This window comes from Poecilia mexicana, unplaced genomic scaffold (genome assembly GCF_051168715.1).
Source record: "Poecilia mexicana isolate PSO_F unplaced genomic scaffold, ASM5116871v1 scaffold_12, whole genome shotgun sequence".
In the NCBI taxonomy this organism is placed as follows: Eukaryota; Metazoa; Chordata; class Actinopteri; order Cyprinodontiformes; family Poeciliidae; genus Poecilia; species Poecilia mexicana.
Genome location: NW_028263381.1, coordinates 20,645,262 through 20,672,461, shown reverse-complemented (window position 1 = coordinate 20,672,461; position 27,200 = coordinate 20,645,262). Strand labels below are relative to the sequence as shown.

At 40.1% G+C, this 27,200-nt stretch overlaps 4 protein-coding genes and 1 long non-coding RNA gene across 5 annotated transcripts in view; all 5 read left to right on the top strand.

Moving 5' to 3' along the window:
* The first annotated feature begins 1,068 nt into the window (after nucleotides 1-1,068).
* On the top strand, nucleotides 1,069-3,169 carry LOC148156032 (tripartite motif-containing protein 16-like). The gene has a single exon (XM_088011067.1). The coding sequence runs from the start codon at nucleotides 1,084-1,086 to the stop codon at nucleotides 2,755-2,757; it is 1,674 nt and encodes a 557-aa protein (XP_087867193.1). The 5' UTR covers nucleotides 1,069-1,083; the 3' UTR covers nucleotides 2,758-3,169.
* A 3,929-nt stretch (nucleotides 3,170-7,098) lies between these two features.
* Nucleotides 7,099-11,062, top strand: LOC148156031 (uncharacterized; the record flags this gene model as incomplete). Its single annotated transcript, XM_088011069.1, has 3 exons — nucleotides 7,099-7,168; nucleotides 7,247-7,374; nucleotides 7,521-11,062. Coding segments are annotated over 3 exons (516 nt in total), but the record flags the coding sequence as incomplete, so codon positions are not given.
* A 433-nt stretch (nucleotides 11,063-11,495) lies between these two features.
* LOC148156030 (E3 ubiquitin/ISG15 ligase TRIM25-like) lies at nucleotides 11,496-13,623 on the top strand. Its single transcript, XM_088011068.1, has one exon. The coding sequence runs from the start codon at nucleotides 11,550-11,552 to the stop codon at nucleotides 13,209-13,211; it is 1,662 nt and encodes a 553-aa protein (XP_087867194.1). The 5' UTR covers nucleotides 11,496-11,549; the 3' UTR covers nucleotides 13,212-13,623.
* A 5,769-nt stretch (nucleotides 13,624-19,392) lies between these two features.
* Nucleotides 19,393-21,616, top strand: LOC106913708 (E3 ubiquitin/ISG15 ligase TRIM25-like). Its single transcript, XM_088011065.1, has 2 exons — nucleotides 19,393-20,920; nucleotides 20,997-21,616. The coding sequence occupies exons 1-2, from the start codon at nucleotides 19,510-19,512 to the stop codon at nucleotides 21,104-21,106; spliced, it is 1,521 nt and encodes a 506-aa protein (XP_087867191.1). The 5' UTR covers nucleotides 19,393-19,509; the 3' UTR covers nucleotides 21,107-21,616.
* Nucleotides 21,617-24,192: 2,576 nt separating this feature from the next.
* LOC106931626 (uncharacterized) overlaps nucleotides 24,193-27,200 on the top strand; it is a 33,578-nt gene continuing 30,570 nt past the window's right edge. The window contains exons 1-3 of the long non-coding RNA XR_001421101.2: nucleotides 24,193-24,252; nucleotides 24,406-24,589; nucleotides 24,683-24,748. This is a non-coding gene — a long non-coding RNA (uncharacterized LOC106931626). The remainder of the gene's footprint in view (nucleotides 24,253-24,405; nucleotides 24,590-24,682; nucleotides 24,749-27,200) is intronic.

Below are 27,200 nucleotides of genomic sequence, written 5' to 3'. Positions count from 1 at the left end.
GTTGAATTCTTCGAAGCAAGTAGCAGCTTATACTTCAAAATGAGCCTTTATATTAACATATGAGAAATTAATATGTTTTAGTTACTTTCCCTCAGTGAAATACATACTAGTCAGTCCGAGTCACCGTTTCACTCATGGTTTTTGCCCATGTGCTTTCTGGGTAAAAATCAATCGAGAAACGCCCCCCCTCCCCCCGCACAGCAACAAATCCTAAGCGATGTCGTGTGGAACTATAACGCACTGAGTGAATGGGGAAGTTTGCGTGTTGTGGTGGAAAATTACCTCGGTGTTTAGGCTGAACGTAAAAATGCATCAACACTACGGCATAAAAACAATGCCGGTTTGGCTATATCGAGGCTCGCCCCAGGTGAAAAACAGTATACTTTAAGTATGTTTCAAACATACCTACATTTGTGAAAGTACATTTTAAGTAAACTAAGTATTAAGTGTACAATATAAAATATATCTGAAGTATACTAAAAGTATATTTGTACCAATTTCGAAATTAGAACTTTAAACACAAACATAATTGTGCTGCCTTTTGTTTAGTTAAGCTGGACCAGCAAGGTTTTGAAAACCGCACTAGAGCACCCCCTGGTGGACATTTTTATGTTGCTTTTGTGATGCTAAAAGAAAAAAATAGATTAAAGATGGTGGAACGCAACACCAAACAACTCGTGGAGTAGCTGATTATTGTCTTTATTTGTTGTGTTTCAGACAAGATTTGTTCGTAAGTATTTGTTAATTGTGAAAATAAATTGTGAGAAACGCTCCCCCTTCCCCCAGTCAACAATGTCCGGCCCCCCACCAGAGAAGGGAAGTTATGTGGCCCTCACAGGAAAAAGTTTGGGGACCTCTGGTTTAGAGACTCAGTCGGTTATTTTGAGCAGAAAACTGCTGTGAAGATGATTCAGCTTCCTCTTCCTGGTCTAACACACACACTGAGTCTGGGCGGGACCTGCTGAAGCTGGAAGCTGATTGGCTGCAGTCTCTATGCCCTGACATGTGATTGGTGGTTCACAGCTCTAGCTTGTTTCTGTTCTCAGGAAATGAAACTAACACTCAGAGCTACTGAGAGCAGAAATGGAGCAGCAGGCAGTTCAACTGGATCGAGAGACTTTCTCCTGTTTCATCTGTCTGGATCTACTGAAGGATCCGGTGACGACTTCCTGTGGACACAGCTACTGTATGACCTGCATTAAAAACTTCTGGGATGAAGGTGAGAAAAAGGAAAACTACCACTGTCCTCAGTGCAGGGAGACATTCACACAGAGGCCTGACCTGCAGAAAAACACCATGCTAGCAGCTTTAGTGGAGCAGCTGAAGAAGACTGGACTCCAAGCTGCTCCTGCTGACCACTGTTATGCTGGACCTGAAGATGTGGCCTGTGATTCCTGCACTGGAAGAAAACTGAAAGCCATCAAGTCCTGTTTAGTCTGTCTGGCCTCTTTCTGTGAGAAACACCTTCAGCCTCATTATGATTCAGCTGCATTTAAGAAACACAAGCTGGTGGAGCCGTCCAAGAACCTCCAGGGGAACATCTGCTCTAAGCATGATGAGGTGATGAAGATGTTCTGCCGCACTGATCAGAAGTGTATCTGTTATCTCTGCACTATGGATGAACATAAAGGCCATGAAAAAGTGTCAGCTGCAGCAGAAAGGACTGAGAGGCAGAGAGAGCTGGAGGAGAGACGAGGAAACATCCAGCAGAGAATCCAGGACCAGGTGAAAGATGTGAAGCTGCTTCAGCAGGAGGTGGAGGCCATCAATCGCTCTGCTGATAAAACAGTGGAGGACAGTGAGAAGATCTTCACCCAGCTGATCCGTCTCCTCCAGGAAAGAAGCTCTGAGGTGAAGCAGCAGATCAGATCCCAGCAGAAAACTGAAGTGAGTCGAGTCAAAGATGTTCAGGAGAAGCTGGAGCAGGAGATCACTGAGCTGAAGAGGAAAGACGCTGAGCTGGAGCAGCTCTCACACACAGAGGATCACAACCAGTTTCTCCTCAACTACCCCTCACTGCCAGCACTCAGTGAGTCGACACACTCATCCAGCATCAACATCCGTCCTCTGGGACACTTTGAGGACGTGACAGCAGCTGTGTCAGAGCTCAGAGACAAACTACAGGACGTCCTGAGAGACTCATGGACAAACATCTCACTGATGGTCACTGAGGTGGATGTTCTACTGTCAGAACCAGGACCAGAACCAAAGAGCAGAGCTGGATTCTTAAGATATTCTTGTGAAATCACTATGGATCCAAACACAGCATTCAGACTGCTGGGACTTTCAGGGGGGAACAGGAAGGTGACAGTAATAAATCATAATCAGTTTTATTCTAGTCATCCAGACAGATTCACTGGTTATTATCAGGTTCTGAGTAGAGAGAGTCTGACTGGACGTTGTTACTGGGAGGTGGAGATGAGAGGGAGAGTTGGTGTATCAGTCGCATACAAGAGTATCAGCAGAGCAGGATGGAGTAATGAATGTTTCTTTGGAAACAATGATAAATCTTGGGCATTATATTGTTCTCAAAGCGATAGTAAATTTGGTCACAACAACATCTGGACCTCCATCTCTGTTCCAGTTCCCTCCAGAGTCGGAGTGTACCTGAATCACACAGCAGGTATTCTGTCCTTCTACAACGTCTCTAAAACCATGACTCTCCTCCACAGAGTCCAGACCAGATTCACTGAACCGATACTGGCTGGAGTTTTGGTTGGTATTGGATCCTCAGCAGAGTTCAGTAAACCCAGATAGATTTCCTCTTGTCTCTCAGGTTGTTGATCAGGGTTCATGGTTCTGGTGTCTCTGCTGTTCTGATCTTCTTTATTTTTCCGGTTTAGTTTTTTGTGTTACAGGAGCCATAAAGGAAATCACTGCTGATGATTTCTTTCATTCTGATGACAGAAATATTTCATGAAAATCTAAACTTCTCTGGACTCTGATGGTTTTCCTTTAACTTTTTTATCCATGTATTTCCATGTTTTATTTGTTGTTAAATCAGTTTAGATCAAAGTGATCTGAACTTGATTCTGTTTTCTATGTTGTGATCCAGAAAACCTGAAACATCAAATCAGAACTGATGCTGTTTTCTTCTCATATTTTAGATTTAGATCAGAAATAAATGTCTGTTGTTCGTCTTCAATAAAGAAACTTGATTACAGAGAAATGCTGAAAGTTTTCTAGTCTCAACAGTGAAATAAATAAAAAATGTTAAATAAATAATTTAGCTTTTTCATTAAACCAATTTTTCATTCATTTATTTTTCATATTATCAATTTCCCAATTTCTCTTATTTATCTATTTTTCATTTATCCCTTTATCCATTTACCCATTTTTCATTGAACCACTTTTCAATTTCCCTTTTTCATTATGCCAATTTTTTCATTTATTTATTATTCAGATATCTTTCTCAATTTCTCTTTTATCTATTTTTCATTTATCTATTTTTCATTTGTCCATTTTTCATTTATCCCTTTATCTATTTACCCATTTTTCATTAATCTATTTTTTAATTTAACCATTTTACATTTTCCTTTTTCCATTAACCCGATTTTCTATTTCCCAGTTTCATTAATCAATTTCTCATATATCCCTTTTTTATTTACCCATTTTCTTTTATCTATTTTTCATTTAACATTTGCTTGAAAAAATTTGTATTTTCACATTTTCCAATTTCCCTTATTCATTTAGTATTTCCTTATTTATCACATTCTATTTCCCCGCAAAACTTAGAAAAAATTAAATGCAAATGAGGAGAGGCACGTCATCAGGCTACACCTTCCCCAATTGGTTGGTTAGAGTCACCTGTACTTTGCTTCAAGAAAGATGGCGACCTACTACCGGGTTATGAATAAGCTGAAGCTGATTAACTTTATTAGAAAATTGTGTTATTACTCCTGACTTTATTTTTGGTGTGGCCGCTCAGACAGAACGTGTTTCAGCTGGCGGCTCTCATGGACTCAGTCATATTTAATCAATAGATGCTCAATTATGATGGCGGAAGGTTTTGAGTTGATCTCGGCACTAGGTGACAAACTGAACGCCGCCAGGATGTTGAGACCAGCAAGTCCAATACATCTTATTAAGGATAAAATCAACAAAACGTGTTCAAATTAATGTCCCAACAAAATTAATAATCTCAGTAATTATTGTTTAAACAAGGTGTTGCGCCTTTCTGTGCATTTCGGTACCATTACAAAAGTAAAAAGGGACTCAAAGACCCTGATGAGCAGAGCATAAGTTTAAATGGGCTAATCAGCCACAGCTGTGTTCATGAGAGGAGAGGCTTTTTAAGGAGAAATAAATATGAAGCCTGAAAACCTAAAATCTTAACAGACTGAATCCGTTGTGTTTTTAGCTAATCTCTGCTGGGTTTGTGGGGCGCAGGCGGTTGCCACGGCAACAGGTTGATTATACAGTAAAAGGCAGGAGAGGTTTAGAGTCATTGCTGTTATTTTACATTTGTTTACCTTTGCTGGGATGCATCACAGCCGCTGTAGTTTATGAACGTTCAATAAACGACAAACTTGGACTAACTACCTCGTTCGTCTGTGACTATTTCATTAAGTAACAAACAAATGGCTTATACCGCGATAATTATGTGAAAATAATATATTTTTTAAAGTTTTGTGCGCTCTGGCATCTTGCTTTGAGTCTAAGAGGCTTTTCGATGCGTTAAAACTCTCCAAAATAACCTTTCAACTTTTAAAGCTCCACTGTTGAAAATGAGAAGCTGACATTCACAAATGACATTGAAATAAATTCTAGTCCCACTTCTGGTTTGTTGCGATTTCTCTGGATCCTGTTGGAGGAAAAATATACCAACTTCACAAGATGTGGCTTTAACCTAACTCCTGTCAGTCTGAAGTTTCTCATACTGAGTTCATCAAACCAAAGTTCAGATCTACCATAACTGACTGACACAGGTGATCGCCACCAGGTCAGAAGTACAGCTTGTTGGTGCAGCACATTCATTAATGTTTCCATCGTGTATGTTTTCAGATGCTAAGCTGTCACAGCAGACCATCCTGCAGGCCTCTGGTCTCAGTGTTTCCAGTGATCTCACAGCTTCAGGATGACCAGAGACCTTCACCTTTCTGGAGCAGGAACACCCGGCCACATGCACTGGTGACACATTCATTTTAAAAAATGTGGCTGTTCTTATAGCATTGATATGCAAGAACCGTCTGTATTTTACAGTTTTGAATAAACAAAATGTTTCTTATGAAATCTGTTCCTTCTAATCTGTGTAGTTCTAATGTAATCAAATCTCATGTTTTCACATCCCAGAGACAATAAAATGGATCGTTTGTTTGTGGCTTAAAACAAACAAAGTAATCTTAATACAACAAAGCTACAAAAATAGATCACAGATTGAAAGTTTTGGACCCGTTTTATTTTTTGGTTTCATTACACTGAAGATTCTTCAACATGAAGCTAAACAGTGAGTGGAGAACCTTGTATGTACTAGAAATGAACAAACATGACATATTGGGTTATTAATAGTAACCATAACAGTTATTTTACACAGCTTGGTTTATTAAATAATGATTGTGTTCACTTACGGATGCCTTCAATTGGAAATCTGCAATCTGAAGTGTCAGTGAAATAGTTTAACCAGTCAGTCCTCAGGTCGGTCTGCCCTGCATGTTTCAGGTGTTTCCTTCTGTCACACCTGGCCTCAATAAATATCTGATTAATGGACGAGCTAATGCTATCGTTTGCATCAGTTGCTCTGGAACAAACACTTTAAAATGTAAAATGTTAATGTCCTGTATAACAGAGTGATGTAGACAAATGTTTTCTTCTCATTGTGTTATTTTCACTCTGTGTCTGAAGTTCATCACATTTCTGGATGTTCTGAGTTTCAGTTACATTGAAGTTAGCAGGTTTTTAATCAGGGCCACAACACCCTGTGTGTGTTGGGTTTAAGAAAAGAGGCTGCTCTGTTTGAGCACCAGCATTCATTTTTCCTCTGATGTTTGGGTGAACTCTTCTCTGTGGAGGTCGGCCATCTCTCTGGTTCTTCCTGAAGGAGACCCATCAGGAGTTCTGGTGCTGCTCACAGTGCAGACGGTTCAGACGGTCAGCCGTGGTCCCTCTCAGACAGAATCTCCACTGTCATTCTGTTCCTTCACCCTTGAATAAACATAATATGTTCTGGTTCTTATTCCTGATTGGTTTGTTATTTGAAACAGTGTTTAATATCAAAATAAGATGAATTTATTTCCTTAACAGTTCCCTCTCCTGTTCCCTCAGAAGGGCAGAGTTTAGGACTGACTAATTACATTTACTCAAATATAGTTGAGTAACTTTTTGAAACTCAAATGAACTTTTAGGAAAACTTTTACTTAACTTTTTACTTTTATTCAAGTCATTATTATGAAGCATCACTATTATTTAAGCAAAATTTTCATTTTGTCTTTGAAATACTAAAATTTCCACTGAACTTTATATTTTGGGCCCTCTAATTGTGTAATTTTTTTAGATATTAAATAATTGATAACTTGATCAGTTACTCAGTACTGATACACTTTTTACCAAATGCTTCTTTACTCTTGTGTAATTTCTTATTCAGCTACTTTTTACTCTGAGTAAAAACATGTTGAAGTGCTGCTGTTACTCCTGGAGTACAAACTGTGGCCCTCTGCCCACCTCTAAGGAACAGTAACCAAATGTTGAGGCACATGTCGACCAAAGAGGGAAACTAAGGTGGGCAAGTTATACATCCACAAAGAACGACTTAAATTAATAGTCATATTTACTTTATATGCATGTATGCATGTGGCCCACACTTGGCACAGTTCAGGAATGAACCGAGAGGCAAAGATTGTAGCACAAGTTCAACTTTTATCCATTCTTCATTCTGAACCTTCACTAAAGGTCAGATTACCTGTATTCAGGTTGTCTGTTTACAAAAGTAAAATAACGGCGATCGACTCTAAACCTCTCCTACCTTTTTACTGTCGTTTAATCAACCTGTTGCCGTGGCAACCGCCTGCGCCCCACAAACCCAGCAGAGATTAGCTAAAAACACAACGGATTCAGTCCTTTAAGATTTTAGGTTTTCAGGCTTCATATTTATTTCTCGGTTAACAAGCATCTCCAATCTCCAAGCATCTGGATTTATTGTGGAAAGCAGAGTTGGCTGCTGAAGCTGAGAATGGTATGTTGGTCCTCTAGGTAATTGTGACAAATTCATCTGTTAGTGGGATGATGGTAACCTGAAGCTGTTGCTCTGCAGGTTGGGATAGTGACATGTCTGCTATTTTGCTTCTGCTGCATCTGCTGCCACCATCTGCACAAGGACGAAGGAGGCCGGGTAAGATGTCTGCATCTCAAGCAGTGGATCACCTCATCACATTTCTAAAGGTTCTGCCAAACACTTGTTTCAAGATAAAAATGCATCATTCAGTCTCTTCATTTTTACAGTTCAAAATGTGATTCTGTCTGATCTTCATTCAGAAATTTGTCACTAAATACTTTTGTCATGTTTTTATTAATTGTTTTTAATGTAGGTTGGAACCAGTGTGCAGCAGCATCTTGACAAAATCACCCAACGTACCCAGCCCTACCTCCTGGCCCAGGGATCCATCCAAAGCAGTATTCACTCATTCTTCATTGTGATTGACATCTATGCTATTCCATGTAAGGCAACATGTTCAGTTGGAGCTCTTGATGAGCTCTTTAAGGCCCGTTATGTGTTTGGTACGTCATACAGTCCTCCCTTGACCAACTTCTTCACCTTTCTCCAAACGACTGTTTACAACATGGATGTTGGAGAAACAAAGGAAACACCCAGAGTTGCAGAGTTGAGAGCAAGAATGCTCCATTAGTGTGACATCAAACAATGAAGTGTTTTATCTGCAAATGTGACAGTGATGCACCAAACAGCCTTGTTAAGCACCTTAAACTAATCCTTTGTTCTGGCAGGACTCTCCATATTCAATGTGGTCAAGTAGGATGCTCACGTTCTTTTGGGAGCTTTTCTGGTTTTAGAAAGCATCTAAATAGATGTCATGTTAGCGGTTCATCTGAATCTGTAGAAGATGGGGAGTTTTCACCTTACAAAGCTGTTCTGGACACAAGAGATGCCAGAGATGTTGAAATGGCGACTGAATCTTTAGAGGCCGACTCAGATTTATCTTCAACAAACATTGTAAATAGTTGTGCATCAGTCATTTCAGATATGGAGGCTGCAGGTGTTGGCCAAAGTTTGGTGAATTCTGTTGTGATTTCCATGGAGGAGATTGTAAAAGACATCCAACATCGCGCTAAAGAAACTGTAATAAAGAATGTATTTAGCAGTGAAAGAGACGCTGTGATGCACAAGAAAGTTGAAGCAGGTTTTGAAGAACTTGAGAATCCTTTCACAATTCTTAACTCGGAATACAAAAGATCCACATTTTTGTCAGGCAAGTGGGAAACTGTAAAACCAACTGAATGTGTAACTGGATCAAGATTTGACACTAGACGAAATAAGAAGACGGGAACATATGATCAGGTTGTAGTTCAAGACAAGTTCATGTATGTTCCAGTTCTATCTACTTTGGAGTCGATATTTAAAAGTCCATATTCTACTGACATGTTGAAAAGCTCAACTTTTGATGACTCAACACTTAAAGATGTTTATGATGGATCTTTTTTAAGACTCATCCTTTGTTTTCAACTGAAAAGCTCTCAGTGCAAATCCAGATGTTTTATGATGATATTGAGGTAGCAAACCCTCTTTGTTCCAAACGAGGGATTTACAAATTGGCTGCAATATATTTGACATGACGTAACTTCTCTCCAAAAGGGATTTCTCTTTTGGCTAACATTTACCTTTGTGCCTTGTTTCATGCACAAGATGTTAAACGGTACGGCTTCAGTGAAATTCTTGCACCTATTGTTAGAGACATGAGAGTTTTGGAAACTGATGGAGTTGTTATTCCACTGTGCGGTTGCCATGTTCATGGGAGTATTGTGCAGGTTACTGGGGATCATTTAGGCCTACATAGCCTGTTTGGCCTGGTTGGGTCTTTCAGTGCCAGGTATTGTTGCAGGTTCTGTTTGGCTGAAAAACTTTCAAACAGAATTCTCCAGAGATTCTTCCAAAATAGTGCTGCACACCAAAGAAATGCACACTGCCAAGAAATGGCTTCCAATCCCTCTCTTCCTGATGTTTTTGGTGTGAAGCGTTCATGTATTTTAAATTCACTTATGTTGTTTCACACAACTGAAAACTTCTCAGTTGATGTGATGCAGGACATTTTTGAAGGGATTGGCCAGTACGAGTTGAACATTTAGTTTGAGTGTTTTAAAGAACACATTACATTGGAGGAAGTGAATCTGAGAATACGAACTTTTGACTATGGATTCATGGAGAGGAACAACAGGCCAGTGGCTGTGAATTTATGTGGAGAATCGAATGATCTGGGACTAAATGCAGTTCAATCATGGTGCTTGCTGAAGAATGTTCCTCTCAGGTTTGGAGATCTGGTAACATCTGATAATCCACACTGGCGCCTCCTCCTTTTACTGCTACAAAGTGTAAATATTGTTCTTTCTCCAATGTTAACCCAAGGTCTGTGTGTATATTTAAAACATTTGATTGTGGATCATCACAAACTGTTTAAAAAGTTGTATCCACAGAAAAAACTTTTACCAAATTTCCTCATCCATTATTCTAGGTGCATTCAGAAAATTGGCCCTGTGCTTCATAGCTGGTGCATGCACTATGAAGGTAAACACAATTTTTTAAAGAAACAGTTACAGTCATTAAAAACATTACCAACACACTCGCTAAAACACATCAACATTATACGGCACATGTTTGGCAAGCTTCATCAACTTTTAATCGATTGGACATTGGACCAGGGAAAATGGTATCTTTAAACCTGGTAAAAGGAGGTTCTGACATTTCTGAGCCAATGCAAGTGTCTCATGAGGCTCAAGTTATGAAAGTGAACTGGGCAAAACACAGTGGGCTTATTTAGCGCTCTCATCTGGTTATTGGTGGCAAAGTTGGATCTGAGATGCCTCTTTTACCAGATCAAGTCTGAGTTCATAGTTACAGACAAATCGTTGCTGCTTGCATTGCCTTTATGTACAGGAACTTTTCATGAACATTTTCATGAAGTTACTAAAATGATGCAAGGTTTTGTTGGTTTGATGTCAACCATCTATGTTATCCGAAGCCCTTTGACATACAAATGTCATATGAAGCAAATGACACTGCTCTCTTTGTTGTCCCATATTGCTATCTTTGGTGAACTTTGTTTTGAAGATGATTAAAATGACATTGTTGAAGTAATTGTGCCACTGGATCATCAAGGTGAATAAATGTTGTCACTGTCAATTTATAACTTTGTGATTATTGTGATTGGTAGATTTTATAAAAGCCATATAATGCTAAAATTTAGCATTATATGGCTAAAAAATGCTATATAATGCTAAAATATAGCATTATGTGGTATATGTGTAAAAAAAACTGGAGAAAGGAAAAAAACAACACATTAAAGTGTACATTTTAAGTAAATTTAGTGTAAAATTAACTCCATAAAAATAACTATTACTCTGAAGAGTGTAAAACAACAATAGTGTTAAATATTTTGACTCACTGACTTGTTGATTTTGACACTAAAATGAGTAAAATTAACTCTGAAAATTTGACACTGGCTATAGAGAACATTTTACACAGTTTTCTAGTGGGACCAAATGTTTTCTGAAACGGAGTTAAATTCAACTCTATAGGTGTTAAATTGACACTTTGTTTTTTCCTGTGGTTTGACCTGAACCCAGGACTAACTGACAAAGAAGAATTAGAAGTTTCTCCTGAAATCCTTATGGTTTCTCTGTCCTGCCATAAAATCATCCCCTCCAAGAGGTGAGGGACGGTTCATGAGGTCAGGATTGTCTCTGTGCTCCATCTGGCAGTAGAGATCAGATCAGACTTTGGGTGGCTCCTTTCCTTGCTGTGACTATATAATGATGTGACACAACAAGCTTTATCTCTCTCATTGTTCAAAGAAATGGCACTTTCTGATGTATTAAAATTAAATGTGATTGGTACACTTAATATTAGTAAATGCATTCAGCAAGTAATTTTACTTTTAATACTTAAGTATTTTTAAAAGCCAGGACTTTTTTACTTTTACTTGAGTACATATTGAGTACTTTCTCCACCACTTTAGAGCAGTTAGGAAACAGGAGGCATATTTTCCCTGAACCACCAAACACATCTAGTTTCTTCAGCAGGAACGATTCTTTCATTTCATTTCCTGAAGCTGTGGAGAGCTAACATGTTAGCAACCTGAGTTTAGAGACTCAGTCGGTTATTTTGAGCAGAAAACTGCTGTGAAGATGATTCAGCTTAAACTATTACTGCTCTCAGAGCGCTCCTCTTCCTGGTCTCACACACACACTGAGTCTGGGCGGGACCTGCTGAAGCTGGAAGCTGATTGGCTGCAGCCTCTCTGCCCTGACATGTAATTGGTGGATCACAGCTCCAGCTTGTTTCTGTTCTCAGGAAATGAAACTAACAGTCAGAGCTACTGAGAGCAGAAATGGAGCAGCAGGCAGTTCAGCTGGATCGAGAGACTTTCTCCTGTTCCATCTGTCTGGATCTACTGAAGGATCCGGTGACGATTCCCTGTGGACACAGCTACTGTATGACCTGCATTAAAAACTTCTGGGATGAAGGTGAGAAAAAGGAAAACTACCACTGTCCTCAGTGCAGGAAAACCTTCACACAGAGGCCTGACCTGCAGAAAAACACCATTATAGCAGCTTTAGTGGAGCAGCTGAAGAAGACTGGACTCCAAGCTGCTCCTGCTGACCACTGTTATGCTGGACCTGAAGATGTGGCCTGTGATTCCTGCACTGGAAGAAAACTGAAAGCCATCAAGTCCTGTTTAGTCTGTCTGGCCTCTTTCTGTGAGAAACACCTTCAGCCTCATTATGATTCAGCTGCATTTAAGAAACACAAGCTGGTGGAGCCGTCCAAGAACCTCCAGGAGAACATCTGCTCTAAGCATGATAGGTTGTTGGAGATCTTCTGCCGCACTGATCAGAAGTGTATCTGTCTCATCTGTTTAATGGATGAACATAAAGGCCATGAAACAGTGTCAGTTGCAGCAGAAAGGACTGAGAGGCAGAGAGAGCTGGAGGAGAGACGAGGAAACATCCAGCAGAGAATCCAGGACCAGGAGAAAGATGTGAAGCTGCTTCAGCAGGAGGTGGAGGCCATCAATCGCTCTGCTGATAAAACAGTGGAGGACAGTGAGAAGATCTTCACCCAGCTGATCCGTCTCCTCCAGAAAAGAAGCTCTGAGGTGAAGCAGCAGATCAGATCCCAGCAGGAAACTGAAGTGAGTCGAGTCAAAGATGTTCAGGAGAAGCTGGAGCAGGAGATCACTGAGCTGAAGAGGAAAGACGCTGAGCTGGAGCAGCTCTCACACACAGAGGATCACAACCAGTTTCTCCTCAACTACCCCTCACTGCCAGCACTCAGTGAGTCGACACACTCATCCAGCATCAACATCCGTCCTCTGGGACACTTTGAGGACGTGACAGCAGCTGTGTCAGAGCTCAGAGACAAACTACAGGACGTCCTGAGAGACTCATGGACAAACATCTCACTGAAGGTCACTGAGGTGGATGTTCTACTGTCAGAACCAGAACCAAAGAGCAGAGCTGGATTCTTAAGATATTCATGTGAAATCACTATGGATCCAAACACAGTAAACACACGGCTGAGACTATCAGAGGGGAACAGGAAGGTGAGAAGGATGGATCAGGATCACATTTATTCTAGTCATCCAGACAGATTCACTGATTATTCTCAGGTTCTGAGTAGAGAGAGTCTGACTGGACGTTGTTACTGGGAGGTGGAGAGGAGAGGGAGAGTTAATGTATCAGTCGCATACAAGAGTATCAGCAGAGCAGGAGGTGGGATTGAATGTGTTTTTGGAGGTAATGATAAATCTTGGGCATTAGATTGCAGTGATAGTAAATTTGGTCACAACAACATCTGGACCTCCATCCCAGGTCCAGTTTCCTCCAGAGTCGGAGTGTACCTGGATCACACAGCAGGTATTCTGTCCTTCTACAGCGTCTCTGAAACCATGACTCTCCTCCACAGAGTCCAGACCAGATTCACTGAACCGATACTGGCTGGAGTTTATCTTTATCCTGGATCCTCAGCAGAGTTCAGTAAACCCAGATAGAGTTCCTCTTGTCTCTCAGGTTGTTGATCAGGGTTCATGGTTCTGGTGTCTCTGCTGTTCTGATCTTCTTTATTTTTCCGGTTTAGTTCTTTGTGTTACAGGAGCCATAAAGGAAATCACTGCTGATGATTTCTTTCATTCTGATGACAGAAATATTTCATGAAAATCTAAACTTCTCTGGACTCTGATGGTTTTCCTTTAACTTTTTTATCCATGTATTTCCATGTTTTATTTGTTGTTAAATCAGTTTAGATCAAAGTGATCTGAACTTGATTCTGTTTTCTATGTTGTGATCCAGAAAACCTGAAACATCAAATCAGAACTGATGATGTTTTCTTCTCATGTTTTAGATTTAGATCAGAAATAAATGTCTGTTGTTCGTCTTCAATAAAGAAACTTGATTACAGAGAAATGCTGAAAGTTTTCCAATAATTATTGAGATAAATTCTATGTTTGGTCGTCTATTGTGCAGAAACTTTTCTTCCAGAGTCTCTTATTTGCTGCTGAAAAAGATCAGATGTTTGGTTTCATGTTCATTCATCAACAACACTCTGCTTCCACCAGCACAGAAAGATCCTAGCAGCAGAAATGAAGAGGAGCTTAAAGCTCCTCCACTGTCAACATTTGGAAAATTTAAACCTTTAAACCTGTGAGAAAAGTTGGAGACGTGTCATAAAACCCAGAAGAACTGGTCAGATGTTGGACCTTGAACTAAATGATTCTTTGAAAACTAAATGCAGAAATAGAGCTGGCAGTAGAAATACTAAATGCTGATTGGTTAAGTTTTACATTATTAAGAAAATAAATTTGAAATATGCTAGTTTTAAAACTTAACATGTCTTGATTGAAATAGCCTAATTATAGCTTTAAAATTAGAAACGTATTCTGGCCTACTGACCTTTACTTTTTCTGTAGTTACAGCAGATGGTTTGCTAAGATCTTTGAACTGCCATTTATCTGTGTGGGAAAACAATAAGGAGAAGTTCCAGCTTTTCACACTCATTTGTGAAAAGCCATAAAACAGCAGTTCAGGAGAGTCTCTCCTCTCACTTCGTTTAAACAAAAGGGGACAGATGGTCTTAGATTGTGACTTGCAGGAAGTTTTAAAAAGGGTCAGAGACAGCTTCTGGTTGGATGAGCAAAGGTACTCCTTATTTGAATAAATTAAAGACAAGAATACGCATTTAATATAAAACTTTCTACACAGGAGTAACAAACAAAGTAGCAAACGTCTTTGCATTTCTTTGCTTTCCTTTCTTTCTTCCTTCTTTTCCATTTGTCTCAGGTAAATGAATGTATGTCTCTGTTCTGCAGTTTCTGTTGTTGTTTTTTGCGTTGTCTTCTATTGGATTAAACTCTGTAATTCTGTGACGTCAACACTCGTTTTTTTTGTGTGGCTACACGCTGTCCGCCGGGAGAATCTGGGATTGAAGAAGATTGAGCCAGAGTTTTCTTAAGAAATATTATAACCTAAAATCTTCTTCAACAACAGCTTTATAAACAGACGGATTACAAACTGATATGAACACGATGCAAACATTGGACTCTCTGCTGTCATTATAGAGCAGTTAGGAAACAGGAGGCATATTTTCCCTGAACCACCAAACACATCTAGTTTCTTCAGCAGGAACGATTCTTTCATTTCATTTCCTGAAGCTGTGGAGAGCTAACATGTTAGCAACCTGAGTTTAGAGACTCAGTCGGTTATTTTGAGCAGAAAACTGCTGTGAAGATGATTCAGCTTAAACTATTACTGCTCTCAGAGCGCTCCTCTTCCTGGTCTCACACACACACTGAGTCTGGGCGGGACCTGCTGAAGCTGGAAGCTGATTGGCTGCAGCCTCTCTGCCCTGACACATAGGGGCCCTGCAGTAGAGGGGCAAAAAGTTAAAGCAATTCCAAGGGTCACTGACTGACAGGGGGCCCCCACAAAATATATTTTTTTCTTCACAGAAATGGAAAAAAATTGGGCCCCTGTCAATTGCAAATGCAATCATATCATGTTTTTAAAATGACTTTTAGCAGTAAAAATGAAATGTTAGCCCTCCCAGAGCAAAAAGCACACATCCATATTTTCACTGAACCCCCTTGGTTCTGCATGAAATGGTTCCTGCTTAGCTTGATGGTGTTCAGCAGCAGTCAGAAGAAGACAAGAACAACTTTCTCTGGTTATTTTTGCTGTGCATAGGCGCCGGAATAGGGGGAACCAGAGGGCCATTGGCCCCCCCACTCTACGACCCTGCTCTGCCCTCCGCTGGTCCCACCAGACATTTACACAGACCCCACACAACTCGCATCTCCGGGTCGGGTTGGGATCAGGAACCGGTCTGACATGTGAAGAAAGGCTCTGGCTCTGATACGGTCTGTGTCTGGAACAATTCTGCCTAAAAATTCTAAGAGAATTCTGTATTTGTGCCACATCTGGTCCAAACGCAGTATTTATAGAACTGTGGCGACGTTTTCTTTCCAACAGCGTTGGGATGAAAACAAAAAGACATGTCCGTTATCGGTCTGGACCAAATGCTCACCCACACTTTGCCCAGAGCAGATCATTTTACTCAAGTTGAAAAATAATTGCGTGAATTTTTTTTTCCTCCAAAAGTCAATCAGCCATCATATATCGATGGCCACTGATGGTTTCCAGGTCTCGGGTTGTTGAAATTCATTTTTGTTTGTAAAATAAAAAGCACATTAAAGTTTAATCGTGGAGTTTTTCATTTTGATTTCAATACAAAAATATTGTTAGAAGTCTGGCTGGTTATCTGTCCCACTCAGACATCTCTTTTGTGGAACATGCAGCAACTATAATCTGCGCTGCCTTTTGGCTTCAGACCCACAGCATCCAGATAGCGCTGCTGCGCCATAACGTGATGATGCGCTGGTACCATAAGGTTGTCCTGCTGCTCTGAATTGGCATTGGTGGAGGATATTTGACATCTTTTTTTAAATGTTCTAAATATTTGACCAGTCGTGATTTTGTCATATCTGTCCATCCAGTTGAGCACTGGACCGGAGAGTCGACCCAACTCCCCAGTCGATTCAGTAAAATGTCATGGTCAACGGTGTCAAAAGCTGCACTGAGGTCCAACAGAACCAGCACAGTGGTTCTCCCACAGCCTGTATTTATATGGATGTCATTGGACACTTTGACTAGGCCATCTCTGTGCTGTGGTGAGCACGAAAACCAGACTGGAAGGAGTCAGAGAGATTCATTATTGTTAGGAAGGTATTTAATTGTTTAAAAACTGCTTTTTCAATAATTTTGCTGATGAATGGGAAGTTGGAGATCAGCCTGTAATTCTGCAGTAGTGATTTGTCTAGATTGTTCTTTTTTATCAGTCGTTTGATAACTGCTGTTTTCAAAGCCTGGGGGAAAACACCTGAAGACAGCGATGAGTTTACTATTTGGATCAGATCATTAGCAACGACAGGCAGGACTTTCTTAAAGAAATGTGTGGGTAGGACATCCAGACAGCAGGAACTGGAGCTTAATTGATTTATAATTTCTTCTACGGTTTTATAATGAAGTAGTTGAAATTGGGTCATTTTTCCTGCATTTGTTTTATTTGGGCACAGCATTGGTACTGGCTTTGGAGTGGATGTGCAGATTAATCCTCTGATCATTTGAATTTTCTCTGAGAAGAAACTGGAGAACTTGTTGCAGGCGGCATTATATTGAAGTTCAGGTGGTAACGTCATAGGAGGGTTTGTGAGCCTGTCAACAGTAGCAAATAAAGCTTGAGCTTTGTTAATGGTTTTGTTTATGACATCTGCAAAGAAAGCCTCTCTTGCATGTTTTAGTGTTGTGTGATAGTTACGTAGTATTTCTTTATAGATGTCAAAATAAACGTGCAGTGGAGCTTTACGCCATTCCGTTCGGCCCTATGGCAGAGTTGTCTTGCAGATTGAACTGTTTGTGCATTTCTCCATGGGGATTTCTTCCTACCAGACACAACCTTCACTTTAATGGGGGAAATGTAATCAATGATATCTGAAAGTTTGCACTGAAAATCATCTACCAACTTATCTACATCATTATAGCTTAAGGGCGAGGAAGAAGAGTAGATTTGATTAAATGTTTCTGCTGTGTTTACTGTGAAAGTACATTTTGTGATAGTAGCTTTTTGTCCAAGTGGGTTAACAGATAAAGAACTTTCAAAGATAACAGCAAAGTGATCCGACAGGGCGACATCTGTTTCTGAAACATTGGAAATATTCACACCCTTACTGATAACCAGGTCCAGTGTGTGTCCATGAGTGTGTGTTGCTTGTTTGACATGTTGTGTTAAACCAAGACTCTCTAATATACTACAGAGCTTTTTTGCCCCTCAGTCTTGGGGGTTGTCAACATGAATGTCGAAATCACCAACAATTATTAAACAATCATAATCTATGCATACGAGAGATAGATGCTCATTCACATCCGTAAAGAAATTTTCCACATATGTTGGAGTTTTGTATAGAGTTAGTGTCAAAGTTCGTTTGTGGCATTTGCTTCAATTCCAAGATACTCAAAAGATGTGAAATTACCCAATGAGATCTTATTACAGTTTATGGTATTCTTAAATATTGAAGCCACGCCTCCTCCTCCTTTTTTGTGTTTTCTATTCTCACTTAAAAAATTGTACGTAGGAGGCGCTGATTCAATTAGTACAATTGGTTTATTATTGTCATTCAACCATGTTTCTGTCAGAAATAAAACATCAATATTATTCTCGGTGATAAAATCATTAATTAATAGAGTTTTATCACAGAGAGATCTGGAGGGAGGGGGTGGGGTGAGGAGGAGAACTAGTCATTCTGTCCCCAGTCGATGTTTTATCACTTTGTTTTGGGACACTTTGCTCCTGATAAGCGGAGGGTTCCATCCTAGTCAGACATTCTTGAGCCTGTTCTTCTGAAGTGATGGTCACATTGTTGTTCTTGTTGATAAAATGAAAAATGTCTGCAGTGAGCAGCCTTATGCCATGTTTGTTAAGATTGCGTCCGCCTCTTCCAAAGAGGTGAAAGCGCTGCCAGTAGATCCAGAGGTTATCGATGAAGGTCACTGAGCTGGTAGAGCAGGTTTTAATCAGCCATTTGTTTATCATGTCCAGCCTGGAATGTTTTTCGTCTCCCCATTGAGGTAATGGAATTGGACCACTGAGAAATAACTTCGTTTTTAATTTTCCCATAGTGTCCAGAAGAATATTAAAGTCCTTTTTCAGGAGCTCCGATTTTTGTTTTGCCAGATCGTCGGCTCCAACATGCACAACTAAAGTCTCAATGTTTGGCTGATCAGTGGTTAGAGAGAGCACTTTGCGAGTCAAATCAGATACAGTGTCACCAAGAAAAGAAACCACTCTCGTTTTCTTGGGGTTGCAAACATGACTGATTCCATTTACTGCTTCATCTCCAACAAGAAGCACTCTTGGCATACCTTTCGTTTTCCTGGTGGTCATTTTGTCCTTTGGAGCTTTGGGGGATGGATGTGTTGGTTTTGTCTCATTGTTAATGTTTGAAGGTGGGTTTTCACTCAGAGGCTCAGGTTGGAGTACAGAAAATCTGTTTTTCAGTGGGATTCCCACTGAGTCAGAATGTTTCAAGCCTTGGGCTGGTCGCTTTGTCCTTGGAGTCGGTGGAGCCGTTTTGGTTCCAGCTGCTTGTTTGCTATTCTTTGGCGGAGCAGGTGTTGAAGTTGAAGGTGGGTTTCGGCTCAAAGCCAGCCATGCTGATTCGTCCAGGTGAGGGGTTCTCCCCGTTAGTCGTCTCATGGGATCCACAGTGTGAGACTTTTGTTTCGGCGTGGCACCCTGAGGGATCCAGGGTGACCTGCTTGGTGCGGGCTGTACGACCTCTCCGCTGATTTGAGGAAGAGTTGTTTCATTTCCACAGGTAGCATTGATCTCAAAGTTCACCTCAAGCCGTTGAATCTTCATTTCTAAAAATTCACAGGCAAATCTGTCAGTATTACGAGAGAGAGCAGGATAAGCTGTTGCTCCTTCAGCTGCCAGACAATAGCTCATAATGTACATTTCCTTTATTCAGTACATTTCTCATGAACACTTGGGCCCATTTTTATCCATTATTGTCTTTTTTACCAAAGATAATCCTCATGGTCTGATAAAACTTTGGGTATAACATTGGCAGGATTATTTTTATGATCTTAACATTGAGGCTGAGCATTACCAAGATCTGCTTTGCGTGAACCTGATTGGCTGCAGCCTCTCTGCACTGAAACATGAGTCATAAATCAGGACAAACCAGTTTCTGTTTTGAGGAAGAGAAACTCAGACAGTCACTGTGACTGAGAGCAGAAATGGAGCAGAATCAGTTCGACCGAGAGACTTTCTTCTGTTCCATCTGTCTGGATCTACTGACGGATCCGGTGACGACTCCCTGTGGACACAGCTACTGTATGACCTGCATTAAAGATCACTGGGATGAAGAGGATCAGAAACGAATCCACAGCTGCCCTCAGTGCAGAGAGACATTCATACCAAGGCCTGTTTTGAAGAAAAACACCATGCTAGCAGCTTTAGTGGAGCAGCTGAAGAAGACTGGACTCCAAGCTGCTCCTGCTGACCACTGTTATGCTGGACCTGAAGATGTGGCCTGTGATTCCTGCACTGGAAGAAAACTGAAAGCCATCAAGTCCTGTTTAGTCTGTCTGGCCTCTTTCTGTGAGAAACACCTTCAGCCTCATTATGATTCAGCTGCATTTAAGAAACACAAGCTGGTGGAGCCGTCCAAGAACCTCCAGGAGAACATCTGCTCTAAGCATGATAAGTTGTTGGAGGTCTTCTGCCGCACTGATCAGAAGTGTATCTGCCTCATCTGTTTAATGGATGAACATAAAGGCCATGAAACAGTGTCAGCTGCAGCAGAAAGGACTGAGAGGCAGAGAGAGCTGGAGGAGAGACGAGAAAACATCCAGCAGAGAATCCAGGACCAGGAGAAAGATGTGAAGCTGCTTCAGCAGGAGGTGGAGGCCATCAATCGCTCTGCTGATAAAACAGTTAAGGACAGTGAGAAGATCTTCACCCAGCTGATCCGTCTCCTCCAGGAAAGAAGCTCTGAGGTGAAGCAGCAGATCAGATCCCAGCAGGAAACTGAAGTGAGTCGAGTCAAAGATGTTCAGGAGAAGCTGGAGCAGGAGATCACTGAGCTGAAGAGGAAAGACGCTGAGCTGGAGCAGCTCTCACACACAGAGGATCACAACCAGTTTCTCCTCAACTACCCCTCACTGCCAGCACTCAGTGAGTCGACACACTCATCCAGCATCAACATCCGTCCTCTGAGACACTTTGAGGACGTGACAGCAGCTGTGTCAGAGCTCAGAGGCAAACTACAGGACGTCCTGAGAGACTCATGGACAGACATCTCACTGATAGTCACTGAGGTGGATGTTCTACTGTCAGAACCAGAACCAGAACCAGAAGCAGAAGCAGGATCAGAACCAAAGAGCAGAGCTGGATTCTTAAGATATTCATGTGAAATCACTCTGGATCCAAACACAGCAAACACAATGCTGGTACTATCAGAGGGGAACAGGAAGGTGACAAGGATGGATCAGGATCAGCTTTATTCTAGTCATCCAGACAGATTCACTGGATTGTCTCAGGTTCTGAGTAGAGAGAGTCTGACTGGACGTCGTTACTGGGAGGTGGGGTGGAGAGGAGGATCAGTTTATGTATCAGTCGCATACAAGAGTATCAGCAGAGCAGGACGTGGGGATGAATGTGGTTTTGGATATAATGATAAATCTTGGGCATTATATTGTCCTCAAAGCAATACCATATTTAGACACAACGACATTTCAACCTCCATCTCTATTCCAGTTCCCTCCAGAGTCGGAGTGTACCTGGATCACACAGCAGGTATTCTGTCCTTCTACAGCGTCTCTGAAACCATGACTCTCCTCCACAGAGTCCAGACCAGATTCACTGAACCGATACTGGCTGGAGTTTTGGTTGGTCCTGGATCCTCAGCAGAGTTCAGTGAACCCAGATAGATTTCCTCTTGTCTCTCAGGTTGTTGATCAGGGTTCATGGTTCTGGTGTCTCTGCTGTTCTGATCTTCTTTATTTTTCCGGTTTAGTTCTTTGTGTTACAGGAACCATAAAGGAAATCACTGCTGATGATTTCTTTCATTCTGATGACAGAAATATTTCATGAAAATCTAAACTTCTCTGGACTCTGATGGTTTTCCTTTAACTTTTTTATCCATGTATTTCCATGTTTTATTTGTTGTTAAATCAGTTTAGATCAAAGTGATCTGAACTTGATTCTGTTTTCTATGTTGTGATCCAGAAAACCTGAAACATCAAATCAGAACTGATGATGTTTTCTTCTCATGTTTTAGATTTAGATCAGAAATAAATGTCTGTTGTTCGTTTTCAATAAAGAAACTTGATTACAGAGAAATGCTGAAAGTTTTCTAGTCATTTCTAATGGCAGTTTGAACTTCCTCCCCTGTTTCCACTGTGATTGTGTCTTGCTGTTGGCGTCTTCCTCACAAATTCATCCAAATCTGTGGACCTACTGGTTTGACTGGTTTCAAAGAGCGACCGTTAACATGTGTGGTCTGTGAAACTAGTTGGCTGCAGGCGGCTCAGTCTGACTGACTCACAGGGGGAAGAAGGGTGGGACACCTGGATGGAGGTGGTCAGGAACCAGGTGAGTCTTTCTCCATAGGCCAGCAGTTTCCCTCAGTTCTGGACAGGGTGATACCCAGCAGGTTTAGGAAACTCAATTCACCCGTTAGATGGAGAGCTGGGAGCAGGTCTCACCCTCTCAGGAGGAGAAGTAGAGAGAAGGGGCAGCAGGGGGCGCTGCAGCAACAAGTCAGAAACACTAAGGATGATGAAGTGGAACCAACATTTAGTCTGTTAGGATTCAGTTCATGTGGCAGATCAACAAAAAGTGCTGAGTAAATTGTGAAATGGAAGCAAAAATCCACATTTAGAGCATGAAAAATGCAGCATGTATCTGTTTTCAGCTGATTCCAAGGAAGCAAAACTCAACCCATCATTCAGAAACGTAAAAACTAAGGTGCAACTGCAAAACAAAAACTTTCATTACAGTATCCAAGAGGCTCCAGGTAACTCTGGAGGAGCTAGATCTACCGCTCATTTCATGTTTTATGGACGAATATTAAAGTTTTTAGTCTGCATGTAGAAAAAAAGCTCCTATATGGTGTAAAAAACTAAAAACCAAAGTGAAAGAAACTCCTGATATAATTTTAAATCTAACTGAACTGTCTTGATGTGACGCTGAACAGCGACATGAGGAAGACCATGGCTGTTAGCTTGTGCCGTGTTGCTAAGATGGTGTCCACTGTTTGTATCAAAGCACATCAAACATATTTGTGTTTGAAATATCTTCAGGGTTATGAAAGAATCTAACTACATTTTTCCAGTTGAATATTCTCCACACCTCGATATTTCTGGGCTTTTACACTTCACAGAAACATTTCACCAGAATAATTTCTGATTCTGTCTCATCTAAGTATTTACTTGTACATAGTTATTATACTTAGGGTGTTTTAACACCTGAGTGAAGTTGGCCCCCCCACCTTCTTCAAATCAGATAAAATTGGTGTCAAACGTTAGTGCTACGTTTGTGCTGGTTTGTGCAGCAAAAATCTTCGTTTGTGCCGCTATCATTTTAAAGATATAAAGAAATGTTTCTAGAGGTCATCCAAGGTCAACCAAACCCCCACCTTCTCAAACCAGACAAAATGTGTGTCAATCAACTCGGCTACGTTTGTGCTTGTTTGTGCAGCAAATTTTTTTGTTTGTGCTGCTTTGGCTTTGAAGATATTAATGAAAGTGTGAAGGTCAAAAGGTCAACCAGCCCCCCAACTTTTATAAAATCCAACTTCTTTAAAATGATAGCGGCACAAACAAAAAATTTTGCTGCACACACCAGCACAAGCGGAGCACTAACGTTTGACACCAATTTTGTTTGATTTCATAAAAGTGGGGGGGCTGGTTGACCTTTTGACTTTACACTTTCTTTAATATCTTCAAAGCCAAAGCAGCACAAACGAACATTTTTGCTGCACAAACCAGCACAAACGTAGCTGAGTTCACTGACACCCCATTTTGTCTGATTTGAAGAAAGTGGGGGGTTGGTTGACCTTGGATGACCTCTGGAAACATTTCTTTATATCTTTAAAATGATAGCGGCAAAAACGAAAATTTTTGCTGCACAAACGTAGCACAAAAGTTTGACACCAATTTTGTCTGATTTGAAGAAGGTGGGGGGGCCAACTTCACTCAGGTTGTTTTAACACCTGGTAGTCCAGTAGACTCGGTTTGATTGGGAACAGAAACTGCAACAATTGGTTCATTTTTCAGACTGCATTGTGTCAAACCAAACCACATTGAAGAACCTGTTAACCTCCTCACCTGTGGGGGCGCTACACCAGGAAGGTAATAACACAAAAACCTCTGAAGAAGACACTGAGCACAACCTCCTTCCTCACAAAAACTAAACAAATGAAGGAGCATCAGTAGGACCAGTTTCTTTTTGTGTTTGGTAAAAGTCCACAAGACATTCCTCCATTAGCGCGAGATGCTTGTGTTTCTTTCAGAGGTTGGACTAAGTCAGTGTTTTGTAAGTCTCAAGTAAAACTCGAGTCTTTATTCTCAAGTCCAAAGTTTGAAACTTTTAATTTCAAGTCTTTTTTAAAACAATGCTGCAATTATATGTTAAATGTAAAAAGAATTGCACCTCTGTGTTGCACAGTTCAGTTAACCTTAGCTGCAAGAATGATCAGACTTTAAACTATAATTTTCCAGAACACGGAGTGTGAGGATTTTTGTGTTATAATCTTTACATTTATATTACTTTAGATTATTAATCTTACCTTAGCAGTCTTAAATTATCATAGATAATTGTGATCTTCATTTAGAAGTGTTGGCCCTTCACTGTCTGTGTTAAAACTTCAGACTGCTGTGTTTAAAACTTTCTCTCACTGATATCTCAAACTGAAGGTTTCCAGAAGGCGCGGTGGGCAGCGCGCTGCTGCGGTCCGCTGTTTTCATCAAAGTTTGGTAAAAACTCACTAAAGTTGTCTTTTACGTAGGTTGTCGAAAAATACCTATCAAAAAGTCATATAAAATGTTCGACTTTTAAGATATTTTTACGATGATATATTTTACGCATCATCCTAAAAATATTTATTTATCCCTTGTCTGATCATACAGGGAGACAGAGACCTCATTTTAAGCTAATTTTTACTTCTTCCGGTCGGCTAACGGTAGCTAGCTACAAGCTAACATGTTTAGCATGTTGAAGTCAATCTGGAGCTCCTTTTTGAGAACCAACTGTTCAGGTGGAAGAACCTGTTCATGGAAGAACTGTACTTCGTACTCTTCACCATCCTGACATGTATGCAAGACTGTCGAGAGATAAATCACCTTAAATAAATAGCTAATGCAGCGAGTAGCATGTTTAGCTAACTTGTCGTATTTGTCCGTGAAGGATTGTGACCCGTCCAGAGTCCGTACTTCAGGCTCAATGGCCGCTGGATCCTGGGACGATACGCAGGTAAAGATGATGAATGGAATATAGAAAACTATTTTTATGTAGTATATTGTGTTTATCCTGTGTTTGCAGTCTTTTTCAGCTAATATTTATATTGTGTAACCTTTATCGATAGTGTTGAGCCAATTCAAGCCACTTTTGTAATTGACATAAGATTTTGTGGGATATTATATGATCTCTTACTATTAGGTAGTTTGTTTATTTTGCTTTAACTGCATCAAACATGATGGTTTAACTGCAGTTACATAAAATGCTGAGGCTAACTGTACAGTAAAACGGGTCTATGACTTCATATTAGGGCCTTTGAAAATGGAAAAACATTAAATTTCAGCCTAAAAACCCTCAAAGTTTGAGCTTAACCTCAGAAATTTTTTATAAAACACTTGGAAATTTTTCAGCTCCAAAAGTCTAAAATTAGTGTGAAAAAACTCAGAAATTGTCAGATTAATCTAAGACATTTTCTAGAAAAAACATGAAAACATTTTAAGCTCCAAAAGTAAAACAATTAGCGTGAAAAACCTCAGGAATTTTACAACTAATCTCTGAAGTTTTTTATCAAAAACTTGGACATTTCTGAGCTCAAAGTTCAAAATGTTCAACTTTTGAAACTTTCAACTTTAGTGAAGTTGAACATTTTCAGGTTTAGGAGCTCAAAACATGTCAAGATTTTTTAAGAAAACCTCTGAGATAAATCTCAAAATTTGAGTTTCTTTCTTGCAAATGTTCATCTTTTGGAACACAAATTTATTTTTTTTCTAGACTTTTTTTGGGGGTAGAATTTATTTAATAAATGTTTTTCTACCTACAAAATGGCCCTAATACACTGTTGGACAAGTCTGAAAGTTTGCACTTTTAAGCAGACCTTTGGGAACCCAGAAAGCAGCTGAACTGACAAAAGACAACATTTGCATTGATTTACTGTTAAATTTGTGTAGAATAATATAAGATCCATAATAAGTTGATTACTGTGTGGGATTATATCATTCTTGTTGATTAATGAAATATAGGAGATCATTCAATATTTGATTTGTTATTCAATAGAGTCCCTGTCTTGCTGTATCAGAAGAACATGTTTCACTATGCAGGCCGATGATGTTTATTTTTCTTTGCAGTATAATTTTAGTCCCTCATACCCAGGTATTAAGTTGCATTCTGTCAGGATTAGACATCTGGTGCATTGCAATATATTGTTACATTTAATAAGACAGAAAATAATTCCAGTAGACAACACTGAAGCAAACTTTGGTAACTTTATCAGGATGATTCTTTCCAGAACATGAAATATGCTGCAAATACACCAACATTTACCGGGTATTTCTAGTACAAATATCTTATTGCACTTTAAATAAGACAAAACTAATTTAAAAGTAAGTTTTATGAGCTTGTTTTAATTCCTTAAAATAGATTTTTCAAAAAGTATTTGTTCAATTTATAACAATACATTTTCCTACAAGTGAAATAATCTGCTGGCAGGACCAGTACTTTTGATCAGTATTCAATAATTATTGATTTTAAACAAGCTCCTATATCTTGTTAAAACTTAGTTTTGTCTTATTTAACGTGTAATAATATATTTGCACTATAAACAAGGCAAAAGGATTCGGTCTTTTTCTTTTGTGGCAAACAAAGAATGTCCATTTTTGCACATTTTCACAAAAGTCTTGCAATGAAAATGATTTTTACAAGTCATCAAATCCAGTAGGGTTTTTTTTTTTTAATCAATGAAAATTTCACATTAATTCACTCGGAGAAACCCTGATACTCTGCAGCAGGGAAAGACTTCCAGTTTGACACAAACCACAGGCTGTCGATTCAGTTTCAGTTCACATCATCTGCATCGCTCTGACAGGATTCATCATAACCACCCTTTGTGATGACACTTCACATTCCTCAGTCTACTGATTGGGTTAAAGCCCGTCTTTCCAGTAACGGGAACCCGGATCCATTCATCACGACAGCCGTTGCCTTAATGCGACGGCTGCGGCGTCACCCTTTGGATCCGCTGCTTCTCGAAAAATGAGAGCTGAATGTCTAATAGGGGGCTTGTGCATTTATTTCCATGAATAATGTCCAAACTGATGGAGTCAGATGTGACACTTCTTGACTTAATTTCAAGACAATCACTCGAGAAACCAGCTGTAAAGTCAAAAAACGGATGCAGACATGATGGACACGCTCGGTTTAGGCTAGCAGTGTTTTGAAGCTTTCACCACTACAAGAGCTGCTCGTATATTGACTTGAAAAATAAAAATTAACCTGTTTTCTTCTACACAAAATGAAGCAAGTTCTGGCTAACTTCAGAATATTTTAAACCTGGCAATGTGTATCACTAGGGAGAATACTTATTTGATGAAATTGTTTCAAAGCTCGAGGGGTGATAGCGCAGTAACAAAAATGTAATCATGCATTCGTCAAATGACTCTGGTATGAAACTATAATTTCCAATCTTCTCCTT